At 39.7% G+C, this 11897-nt stretch overlaps 1 protein-coding gene across 1 annotated transcript; it reads left to right on the top strand.

The window, feature by feature from the left end:
- Positions 1-257: 257 nt before the first annotated feature.
- On the top strand, positions 258-8638 carry icmt.S (isoprenylcysteine carboxyl methyltransferase S homeolog). The gene is given in 5 exon segments (NM_001087750.1): positions 258-488; positions 2234-2322; positions 3437-3606; positions 5395-5612; positions 7180-8638. Coding segments are annotated over 5 exon segments (867 nt in total). The 5' UTR covers positions 258-281; the 3' UTR covers positions 7363-8638.
- The last annotated feature ends 3259 nt before the right edge of the window (positions 8639-11897 follow it).

Genomic DNA, 11897 nt, shown 5'->3' with positions numbered 1-11897 from the left:
TTTAACTTTGGGTATGAATTCCAATTAAGGATGTGAAAAAAAAGTCTCTCCTGCAAACAAACAGCGAGAAATACTCATTATTTGAGGGGAAGCAACAATAGTTTGCAGTTCGTGCTCACGTTTTCTTTCCTTCAGAGAAACATTTACCTCACAGCATTGCAGTTCCCGCTCCGTACCAGCAGGGGCAGCACTAAGAGAGCAGCAAGTTGCCACATCGACAGCAGTTTAGCTACAGACTGACAGGAAGCGCAAACTTTAACTTCCTTTTTGCCTTCTCCAAGATGGCCGGTGCGCGGCTGCTACAGGAGGGAAGAGTGAGCATAGTTAGCTTCACACTCGGAGCTTCGGTGATATCACTGCCGCTTCTCACTAGCAGCTTCACGGAGCAGACTCTGCTGGCAGCCGCGCCGGGTCGGATAGCGCTTGTTTTCTTCATAGCGGCGCTCAATGGACTTCTGCTCCTGCTGTATAAGGCTCAGCTCTATCAGGTACAGCGCGTGTGATTGGGGGAGAGGCTTGTTCCACCTGTGACTGAACTATTCTTCTCACAATACACTGACAGCCATAGGTCATGAGCTGAGTTACTGCAGCAGTGTCACTGGCTTTCCTGCATTTACTTGCCACTCAGGGTTGGCAGGTCTCATTTTCAAAATCAGCCAAAGTCAGCTACAAAACTAGCTAAGAGGCACTTCAGCCGAAGCCCAAAAAAAGCACAATATGTGCAGTGGAAAAAAAAGTCTAAACATTTTTTCCATGAAGCAAAATGGGACAGATTCGGCCATCACCGGGGGTGTAACTATAGAGCGGGCCCAGGAGGTATAGGGGCCCCATAAGTCCCTAATTCATATACAATTTCAATAAAGATTGGTAAAAGTGCTCAACCTCTAGACATTTTGGTGGCCTGCAGATATTTGCCCCAAAATTGTCTGAAATTAAGTCAATAATTAAGAGTGACAGGAGTCTGGGGTACAGAGCCCAAAATCTGGTAACTCCTGACTTCTACACGTCAAAAACTACATTTCCCAACATGCATTGGGGGACGCAGGCTTGGCACATTAGGGCAAGAACAAGTTTACCTGGTTTTCAAAGTACAAACCAGCCAAAGGCCCAAAAAGTAGCCCAAATCTGTACCTTGGTTAGTTTGTACTTTCAAAACCCGCCTGGGCTTGAAATTAGAACCCAATTTGGCTGGAAAACTGCCAACCTGGCAACCCTGCTGCCACTATACTAGTTCTACTGATAGCTTCTCTTACATGCCTCTAGTTTTCATGATATATATATATATATATATATATATATATATATATATATACACATATACAATCTCTCTCTCTCTCTCTCTCTCTCTCTATATAAAATATAAAATATATATATATATATATATATATATATATATATATATATATATATATATATATATATATATATATATATATATATGATATATGCATTTACAATAATGTGCACTAATGTTCTGATTTATAGCGTCAGTGTTTGCTTTTATATTCATGCATTAAATGGAATGTAAACCCAAAACTAATGTGTGATTCTTAACTTTACCATATACATTTTACACTTTGTAATGTATCTTTTTAAATGCAATTACTATTGAAGGTAAGATCAGTCCCCTTCTGTTCTCAGACTGTGCTTTCATTTATTACACATTTTCACTGGTTTTGATGTATACAGGTATGGGACCTGTTATCAAGAATGTTCAGGACCTGGGGCTTTCTGGATAACGGATCGTTCCGTAAATCCTTTAGCCTTATGCCTCATGTACTTAACTGGCAATCCCTTGCAAATCTTAGATTAGATCTGTATGCAAAATGGTCTGCATCATTGTGATTCATCCTGACCTAAGTTGCCTCCAGGCTAGAACAATCACTGGGTACCACACTCAGATGACCACTTACAGAATGTAATATTACAAACAAAGGGCCACTGAAGACTGAACAAGACTGAAGCAGATTTAGCAGAATAGGAACACCTTTTCCATAGAGAATATTCAGAGCAGTAATAATTAAAAAAAAAAAAACATCTGAGGGTCTGAAGTGGTGCAGCCCGCAGTTAGCAATCGGCTAACATTTTTCTGTCCACTTGCTTTCCTTCTGCCTACTGCAGCACAGCATTATATGAAATCACATGGTAGAAATGTTAACATCATTATCAATTCTTTTGGATAAATGTTATGCAATCAATAACAAATTGTCTTATAAATATCATTTATTTGCAGGTAGCCATCAGGGCCAGCTTTCTAGGTTTTGCTTTCGGATGTGGTTTGCTGCTGAGCATCACACAGTCACCATGGAAGCCCTTTGGATGGTGAGTAATGGTTGGTCAGTAGTTTAGTTTGATCCAAGCAGATATTAAGTATATGTGGCATAGCACAGCATTTCATTGATTCTCCTGATCCTGTATCATTTGCTTAAAGGAACAGTTACGGAAACAAATGAAAGTGTATTAAATTAATTGAAATGTAACGCACTGTTGCCATACACTGGTACAACTGGTGTGCTTCAGCAACTCTATAGTTTATATAAACAAGCTGCTTTGTAGCCATGGGGGCAGCCATTCAAGCACAGGATACACAGTAGATAACACAAGTACTACTATAGTTTATATAGACAAGCTGCTGTGTAGCTGAGAAAAGGCACAGCTTATAGCAGATAAACTCAGTAGTATACAATGCAGTTCTACGTAGCTTATCTGTTATCTACTGTGTATCCTGTGTTTGAATGGCTGCCCCCATGGCTACACAGCAGCTTGTTTATATAAACTATAGTAGTCATTCTGAAGCAAACACACCAGTTTTACCAGTGCATGGCAACCCTGCATTATTTATTCATAACTTAAAAACACTTTCATTTTTTGAAAAACTGATGTACCCCTACTGTAATTTATAAGGCCATTGAGTAAATTACACAGGTGTGGGAGCTGATATCCAGAATGCTCTGGACCTGAGTTTTTTCTGCCAGATCTCGATCGGTGTAGCCCGATGGGGGGCCCCATACACGGGCCAATAAACTGCCTACACGGTCTGTCGGCAGCTTTTATCGGCCCGTGTATGGCCACCATTAGTTTGGATCAAGTACAATGTACTGTTTTATTATTACAGAGAAAAAATAAATCATTAAAAATTTGGATTATTTAATTACAATGTAGTCTGTGGGAGACAACCTTTCCGTAATTCAGAGCTTTCTGGATAACTGGTTTCTGGATATTAGATCCCACACTTGTATATTCAAATTTTGAGTGCAATTATTTTCATAGTACAAGTTACAGTAAGGTATGTAACATGAGAGACCTCACCATTTATAACTGCTTACTTCACATCAGCGCTCTCTGTAATGTTCTATTTTACAGGTTATTTAGGGTTTTTTGTTTTTTTTTAACAAAGTGGTAGTAGTTTGACATTGGACTCTTGTCTCTTTTGTAGGTATGTTTGCTCCCTGTCATTTTTCCATTACTCCGAGTATTTGGTAACCGCAATGAACAATCCAAGAAGCTTGTCTATTGATTCATTCCTCCTGAATCACAGCTTAGAGTACACACTGGCTGCACTGTCATCATGGGTGGAATTTACTATCGAGACGACAATTTACCCAGGTAGGTGGAAGTAAAAAAAAAATTATATGATTTGCAATTTGTCTGTTGTTTTGTAGCAGGCTGAGTGGCAACAGTTTTGTTTTGTAGTAGTCATAAGTTAATGATCTGTAGGGTTGCACCTTTTCTGGAAAAAAATACAGGCCTTCCTATATATTTATCTTTTTTCCCTATTAATAACATTGGGATCAACCATCATTTTTACTGGCCAGGCCGGTAAAATACCTTAGTAGTCTATGCATTCCTGCTGTGTTCGATTCATATTGTATAGAAAGATAACACATTTATTCAAAAGTTTAGAAAGCGATTTTGTGTAAGATTTAAAATCTATCAGTACAGAGATTAACTGGCCCCTGCGTTGTTTAAACCTCAAATTCATTTAGATGTTCACACTCCTACAAATTGCCAGAGGGGCACTAGCACTGTGTCACTGTATTTAGTACATCTAAGGCTATGGACACACATGAAGATCCTCGCTGCGATTTCGGCCTAAATACGCTATTAGTTTCAACCTTCGGCAATGGAACACTAATGTAGCGTATTTATGCTGTGGTCAGCTGTGACGCGTACTGCGCCGCAAACGCTTCACATATCTGCTTGTGTGTAGGGGCCTTAGAGTGGTCCTGATAGGTTTCCCTGTCTCCTGTTCTGCCTTCCGTATGCTCTCTGTGTGTGCCCTGCTCTTCATTCCCTGTGCTCCTTGAGTGTGCCATACTCTGCCTGTGAAACATAAGCCTGGTATTTGTTCTGGGGGTTTGTTAGCATTTGAAAATTATTGTTAGGGGGCCCTTAAGGTGATTAATCATGTGTTCTGGGGGGGGGCTGCTGTGTTATCCACAGGGGAGCAAGAGGGATATGGATTTAAGGGTAGGTCTTAATTTGACTTCCCTGCAGTGATATCCCTGCAGTGAACACCAACCATTTGGTTTTTTGGTGTGCTACCACCATTGATGTGGACATGGTCTTGTGGTAACATGGTTATGGTTTAAAGTGGGTGTGGTATAAAAACAGGGAGTGGCTAACACTGGCTTCCATTATCGGCTCTCCAACCTGTAGGCCAGAAAATTCCGGCCCTCTGTACCACAGAAGTTTGACAGTACTGCCCTAGTCAAATTTCTCTATAATAGATTTCCACTCATTAGCCGCACTTTTGGTATAGCTAGACGTTGTGTTTCCCTGGAAGCTCCGTCCCTGGCCTCCTCTTATTAATCACAGTTTTGTCGAAGTATGGGAATCACACGCTGTAGGCAGAATAACTGCATTTAAGATTTATTAAATTTCCACACTAGCCCTAGTCAAATTTGACAGTTTTGACCCTAAAAAAAACCTCGACAATTTGAATTTTCAATTCTAACCTTGATAATCTGCCCCTTAATGTGGTTCAAATTCACCTGTAAATTACTTTTTGGGATGTTCTAGACACCACAACTGCCTTTCATTCTGGCCTGTGGTATTCATCTTCCGTTTTGATTTCAAAACTACACCCTGGTAGCAAGCTTAATGAAACTTTAGCAACCAGATTACAGTTTAAATTCCAAGCCTAAAAACTGCAGAGCAAATGTATATAAATAATTAGAAAATAATATAAAATAAAAAATGAAGACCAATTGAATCCTGCCGTCTACACCATAACAGTTAATATTTGGGTGAACTACACCTTTAATAAAAATTGTTGGGCTCCTGTTAGCACATTTGAATATTATGAAAGTGCTAGTTTATATTATAATATTCACTGTATGGAGGCTTTGTTCTCTTCTAATGATCTTTCTCTTCTCTAATGGCATGTAACAGATCTGAAGCAGATAACATGGCTGAGCGTTATTGGCCTGATCATGGTTCTCTTTGGGGAGGTGCTTAGGAAATGCGCAATGCTCACAGCTGGCTCCAATTTCAACCACATTGTACAGAACGAGAAATCGGATTCCCACACGTTAGTCACATCTGGGGTCTATTCCTGGTTCAGACATCCATCATATGTCGGCTGGTTTTACTGGAGCATTGGAACTCAGGTACAGAATCATTCCTTCATCATAACCAAATTTTTATTATATATATATAGCTGTTGCGCCTATAAGGGGTTAGGATGCCACCAGGATTAACTGAGAGACAGTCATTATCTTATGACTATAAAGATTTTCATTCATTCAGGTCATGGTGTTATATAGTAATTCTAAAACAACTGGACTTGCTGAGTAATCATTGAAGACGTTTCACTGCTCATCCGAGCAGCTTTTTCAGTTCAACTGACTGGTGTGGGAGTGTCAGAGAAACTCAGGATGATTTTCAAAAAACACCACATCCCTGTGTTTTTCAAACCTGGCAAAACAGTGAGACAAAGAGTGGTACATCCAAAGGATCCAACACCTAAATAAAAACAAAGCACTGTGTAGGGAGGAGTGCACTGACATACACATTGGGGAGACAAAACAACTGCTCACCAAGCGAATGGCTCAGCATGGGAGGGTGAACTCTACAGGGCAAGACTCGGGTGTCCTTCTACACCTAAAAGACGAGGGACGCTCCTTTGAAGATAATGTCTAAATCTTGGATAAAGAAAACAGCTGGTTTGAACGAGGCGTGAAAGAGGCGATTCATGTCAAGGTGGAGAAACCATCCCTGAACAGAGGCGGGGGTCTTTGACACCACCTGTCTGCTACATACAATGCTGTTCTAACAACTGTACCCCGACGGTTTCAGAACACTTAACACATCCATTCATGCAACTCTCACAAGTAACAGCTGTTTCTAGGAGTTGCATGACACCTTGGTAATCCTATCACAGTAACTACACAGCATTCACACCTCTGCAAGTTTCAGATGTCACCTCTCTGAAGAGTTACAATGTGCCATTGTGATTGGATTAGTGTAAGAGTTTATATGCCGAGGACTTCCCATAACAGTCGGTTGAAGCTCTGATGAGTAGTGATTACTCAGCAAGTCCAGTTGTCTTAGAATTACTTATACTAGATAGTCTATAGCAGGGATCCCCAACCTTGTGAACCCGTGAGCAACAATCAGAAGTAAAAGGAGTTGGGGAGCAACACTAGCATGAAAATGTTCCTAAGGTGCCAAATAAGTGCCGTGATTGGCCATTTAGTAGCCCCTATGTACATTGTCAACCTACATTGAGGCTCTGTTTAGCAGTGCACCTGGTTTTTATGCAGCCAAAACTTGCTTCCAAGCCTGGAATTCAAAAATAAGCAACTGCTTTGAGGCCACTGGGAGCAACATCCAAGGGGTTGGTGAGCAACATGTTGCTCACGAGCTACTGGTTGGGGATCGCTGGTCTATAGCTTAGTGCAGTGAATTTCCAACTATTCTAAAATGTACAGCGCTCCATAGCCTTACATATATAGATATGCATAGAGATTGAGTGTTTTAATATCTGAACTGAAGTGAGCACCTTACTGAATCATGAAGCATTTGCAATTCACATGTGAAAAGCTAAAGATAGCCGAGATTCGAATTTGGGTAGAAAAAAAACTGCTTTAGCAACCATCCTTTGCATACAAAGACTGCTCATGTTTTCCTTTCTTATTTTACTGAACATGTATTTGTTTTTATCTTGCGGCTTAGGTTCTGCTTTGTAACCCATTGTGCTTAGTCGGTTACACGCTTGCCTCGTGGAGGTTTTTCAGTGAACGGATCGAAGAGGAGGAGTTCTCACTTATCCACTTTTTTGGAGAAAACTATTTGGAATACAAAAAGAAAGTTCCCACAGGTCTGCCCTTTATAAAGGGAGTCAAAATGGAGCCCTAGCTGAATCGCACAGAACATAATGGGAATTCAAAACACATATCTAGTCTGGCTTGACATGGCATCACTACTTTATGCTGTGAGGTGGGAGCAGTAGAAGCCAATGTGCAAGGGCTATAGAAAGGTGCAGGGAAAAAAAAGCAGCAGGACTTTGAATGGATTGTGCATCTTCACACCAGCTCTTATTGGCTTTGAAACTTTACAATCCTAATGAGACTTATGATACACAATGAGGATAGAATGTGATGTAGACACTGAATCCTTTTTCTATAGAACTTTTTATATTTATCACTTAAAGAATATTCTCCTTCTTTATATGCATGAATGGTCCAAACATTTAAAATTGCAGGTCTACAAATGACATGCATGGACAATGAGGCTTGAATGGTGTGCACTTAAACCATAGCACTCGTTGCTTTTGTGCTGAGCCTGGCTGTATTGGACACAGAGAGGCTGCAAAAAAAGCAATGTTCCTAAATCTGTAGCACAGAACATCATGATTAGCACCTACAGTGTGAAATATCTGCATTGCTGGATTACACAGAAATTGTTACTTGTCAGGGAAAGGTCAGGGTAACCGCAAGGTATTTCCTATTCCTGAAGAAAAGTATTTAGTATTAGAATTATTCTGATATCAATCAAGGGATCAATATATATATATATAGAGAGATAGATATACTTATGAACATATTGTGTGTTAGAACCATGTATGTGTTCTCCAACAATCATTATCAGTATTGTTACAGTACAGCCCTGGTCTTTATTGGAAATCATTTAATTAGGGAATCTGGAGAGTGTTTGTAGCTTTATGGGGTCTTAGCATCTCCTGACAGCCAATGGGGTGATGCCAAGAGTTGAGTAGGTGATGGGATCTCTGCTGGGCAGCCCTGTAATAATGCTTGATCACATGACAAGGTCATAAAGAAGTAATAGGTAACACTGAACTACAATTTCTTTAATTTAATTGAGCTGTAGGGGGAGTGAAGGAAATTATAGTACAGCAGCACACAAATTGCTGAAGTCCTATAGTTTAATCTCAATATTTTTAATTGATACCTCATTTATCATTTTGTTCTCTACTGTGATACTGTAGCTTTTGGCATTTTACTATTCACAGGCAACTGTGTATGTATGGGTGAATAGAGTATATCATGGGGTACCGTTAAAGGGGAACATGCTTTTTTAAGTTATTTCTGTATATATGGTGAGGTAAATATACAGGCATATGTTCTGCACGGAGACCCTTATTTATCAGCATAAATACTAAATTGCTTGGCCTACCAAGGTTCATGTGATATTATCCGTAGAGTCCAAGACAGAGGAAAAATAAAAATGTAATATAAGCTTCATCATACTGAAATAAGAAACTTTCTAAATACAATCAATTAAATATTCTGCATGGTTTCTGAAATAATCAAGTTTATATTCACTATCCCTCTCTCAGCATCTGTTTCTCTTCATTCTCTCTTCAGATAGTCATTGATAGTTAGATTTAATATATCTTAAAGGGGGTTCCTTTTGCCTAGAAGATGTATTAGAGCTCGCTCTATTAAAATCATACATCCTGCCTCTCTACATGCAGAATTTGTGCAAAAGGCAGTTATTTTGTTAGATTTTGTCTGTACTGGAATCAGTTATTTGAGTGAGCTCTAATTCATCTGCTAGGAAAGGAAGCCCCCCCCTTTATAAGATATATTGGATCTAACTGTCAATGCATATCTGACACCCAACTCCTGCATGAAGACAGAATGAAGAGAAACAGATGCTGACTGAGGGATAGAGAAGATAAACCTAATTATTTCAGAAACAATGCAGAACTTTTGTTTATATTTAGAAGGTTTCTTATTTCAGTATGATGAAGCTTATATTTCATTTTCACGATAGTTCCCATTTAAGGATCTTCCATCTATGGACGTCCCTTTGTTAATAAGAACAGTCAGAAAATGTGCTATTTATGAAGGTCATATAGCAGCAGAGGAGCTTCGGTAACAGGGAATAACATTCTAGTTAAAGGCAGCAGTGACTGTGTATCAGTTTCCAGCATAGACTGTCACTTACTAAGCATTACACATTTATCTGAGGTATTTATTAAGGATTCTTGCCTTTAGTGTAAGTATTAATCATGCCTGTATTTACTTTAAATTAGCAGATGAAAAAGGCAGGGTAACAGGGTACAGAGACCAAAGTCTTCATATATTGGGTTTCTTTCTGGGGAAATTCTAGGTGTTATTGTCAGTGTATCTGGGGTCTTTGTATGCAGCCTTAACTGTGTACTTCATAGAAGCATTTCTGCACCTTCCTAAGACTTTATGATACATAGTATAATGCTCAGAAATGAAATACTTGGATTAAAGGAAGTATAGATTCCTGGAGGAAAACAAAGAGAAAACACTGAATCTTCTGGGTATGTAAAGCATGGCCATACACATACATTTGATGAGGTCACCAAACAAGCAAATCTTTTTACCCGATATGCCCAGTTGGGCGATGTCTGGCTAATCCAATCGTTTGGCCCTAGGGCCAGTCATTATCTGGACAAATTTTGCTAACATATCAGTTGAATGGGCCTGCCAGAAATCTGAATCAGGGGAACTATCGCAAAATGAAAAAAGGGCAACTAAAGTCTAAAATAGAATAATGTTAGAAATGCTGTATTTTGTATACTAAATCTAAACATGAATTTACTGCACCAGAAGCCCAATTAAACAAATAATTTATGCTTTTGAAGTTGGCACAGGGGGCTGTCATCTTGTAACTTTGTTAAACATCTTTGCAGTACCAAGACTACGCACATGCTCAGTGTGGTCTGGACTTGGGAGGTGAAGCTTAGGGATCGTCATAAATGATCAAAACAGTACAAGTCAAATAATATCTGCCATAGAAGCTGATACAGCAAGACTGATTAATAATTAGAATATACAGACTGCACTGGGTCTGTGGATACAAATCTACTGTTGTTACAGGGAAACAAACAAAGCAGCTTGAATTCTGGGAAGTAAGGTGAAGAAAGTATGATTGCTTCCCTGCAGAGCAGTTAGGGACCGTCTGAAGTTTCCTAACTGCAGCTGTCAGATCAAGTAAAACTAATGGGGAATTTCACTGCATACAGTCAGGTTTCTTAATTAAATAATTTTTTAATTAAAGTATATTGGAGATAGATTTCTTTTTCATTAAATAAAGTAAAAATGTATTTTATTATTTTGCCTTTACATCCCCCTTTAATATAAGCTTCAGCATACTGGAATAAGAAACTTTCTAAATACAATCAGTATTACTATTTCTGAAATAATTTAAAAAGTTTATCTTCACTATCCCTCTCTCAGCATCTGTTTCTCCTCAATCTGTCTTCATTCAGGAGTTGGGTGTCAGATGAATGATCCAATATATCTTCATTGGGGGGCTCCTTTTGCCTAGAAGATTTATCAGAACTCACTCTATTAAAATCACCAGACATCATGTCTCTCTACATGCAGGATTTGTGCAAAAGGCAGTTATTTTGTTAGATTTTGTTTGTACTGGATTCAGTTATTTGAGTGAGCTCTAATTCATCTGCTAGGAAAGGAAGCCCTCCCCCTATAAGATATATTGGATCTAACTGTCAATGACTATCTGACATCCAACTGCTGCATGAAGACAGAATGAAGAGAAACAGATGCTGAGAGAGGAATCGTGAATATAAATGTGATTGTTTCATAAACGGTATAGAATTTTTAATGGATTGTATTTAGAAAGTTTCTTATTTTCATTTTCACGATAGTTCCCTTAAATCTGCCTGTGTATGGCCACCTTAAGGGAGTTGAGTGCAGTTGGAGTAATGGCATCCGCTGCAGTAAAGCAAAATGAACGCATGATTGCTTTACTGATGTGTGCAAGGTTATCTACACTTAGAACAGGAAAGAGGCATTGCATAACTATTCATAACCTAAAGAGTATCGCTTCCTTGGTAACTAACAATCATAGTACATGTACACAATCCCCTTTCCTTATCATTAAACCGTAAGTGTGTCTGTATACAATCAGTCAGAAAATAGAGGCAGAATCACTTTTGTAAAGCAATAACAGCCATGGTTTAGGTTAAAGGAGAAGGAAACCCAGTCGGTGCAAAAACCCTATCCCCCTCCCGTGTGTTGCCCTCCCTCCTCCCCCTGGGCAAATGCCCCTAACTTGTTACTTCTTCTGTGCAGGTCCAGTCCACGGAGTTCACAGACGACATCTTCTTCTACGCGATCTTCTTCCTGCTTTGACCGGCATTTTGGCGCAGTAGTAGGAGCATTTCGCTGGTACGGATCTACTGTGCATGCGCCAAAAGTCACAACGTTTTTCGTGACTTTTGGTTCATGCGCAGAAGATCGTACCGGCGAAATGCTCCTACTGCGCATGCGCTGGTCAAAGCAGGAAGAAGATCGCTTGGAAGAAGATGGCGCCGGTGAACTCTGTAGACTGGACCTGCACAGAAGGGTAAGTAACAAGTTAGGGGCATTTGCCCAGCGGGACAGGTAGGCCAGGGGGGAGGAGGGAGGGTGGGCAACACACGGGAG

Source organism: Xenopus laevis, chromosome 7S (assembly GCF_017654675.1).
Source record: "Xenopus laevis strain J_2021 chromosome 7S, Xenopus_laevis_v10.1, whole genome shotgun sequence".
Taxonomy (NCBI): domain Eukaryota; kingdom Metazoa; phylum Chordata; class Amphibia; order Anura; family Pipidae; genus Xenopus; species Xenopus laevis.
This window is presented reverse-complemented; position numbering and strand designations above follow the sequence as displayed.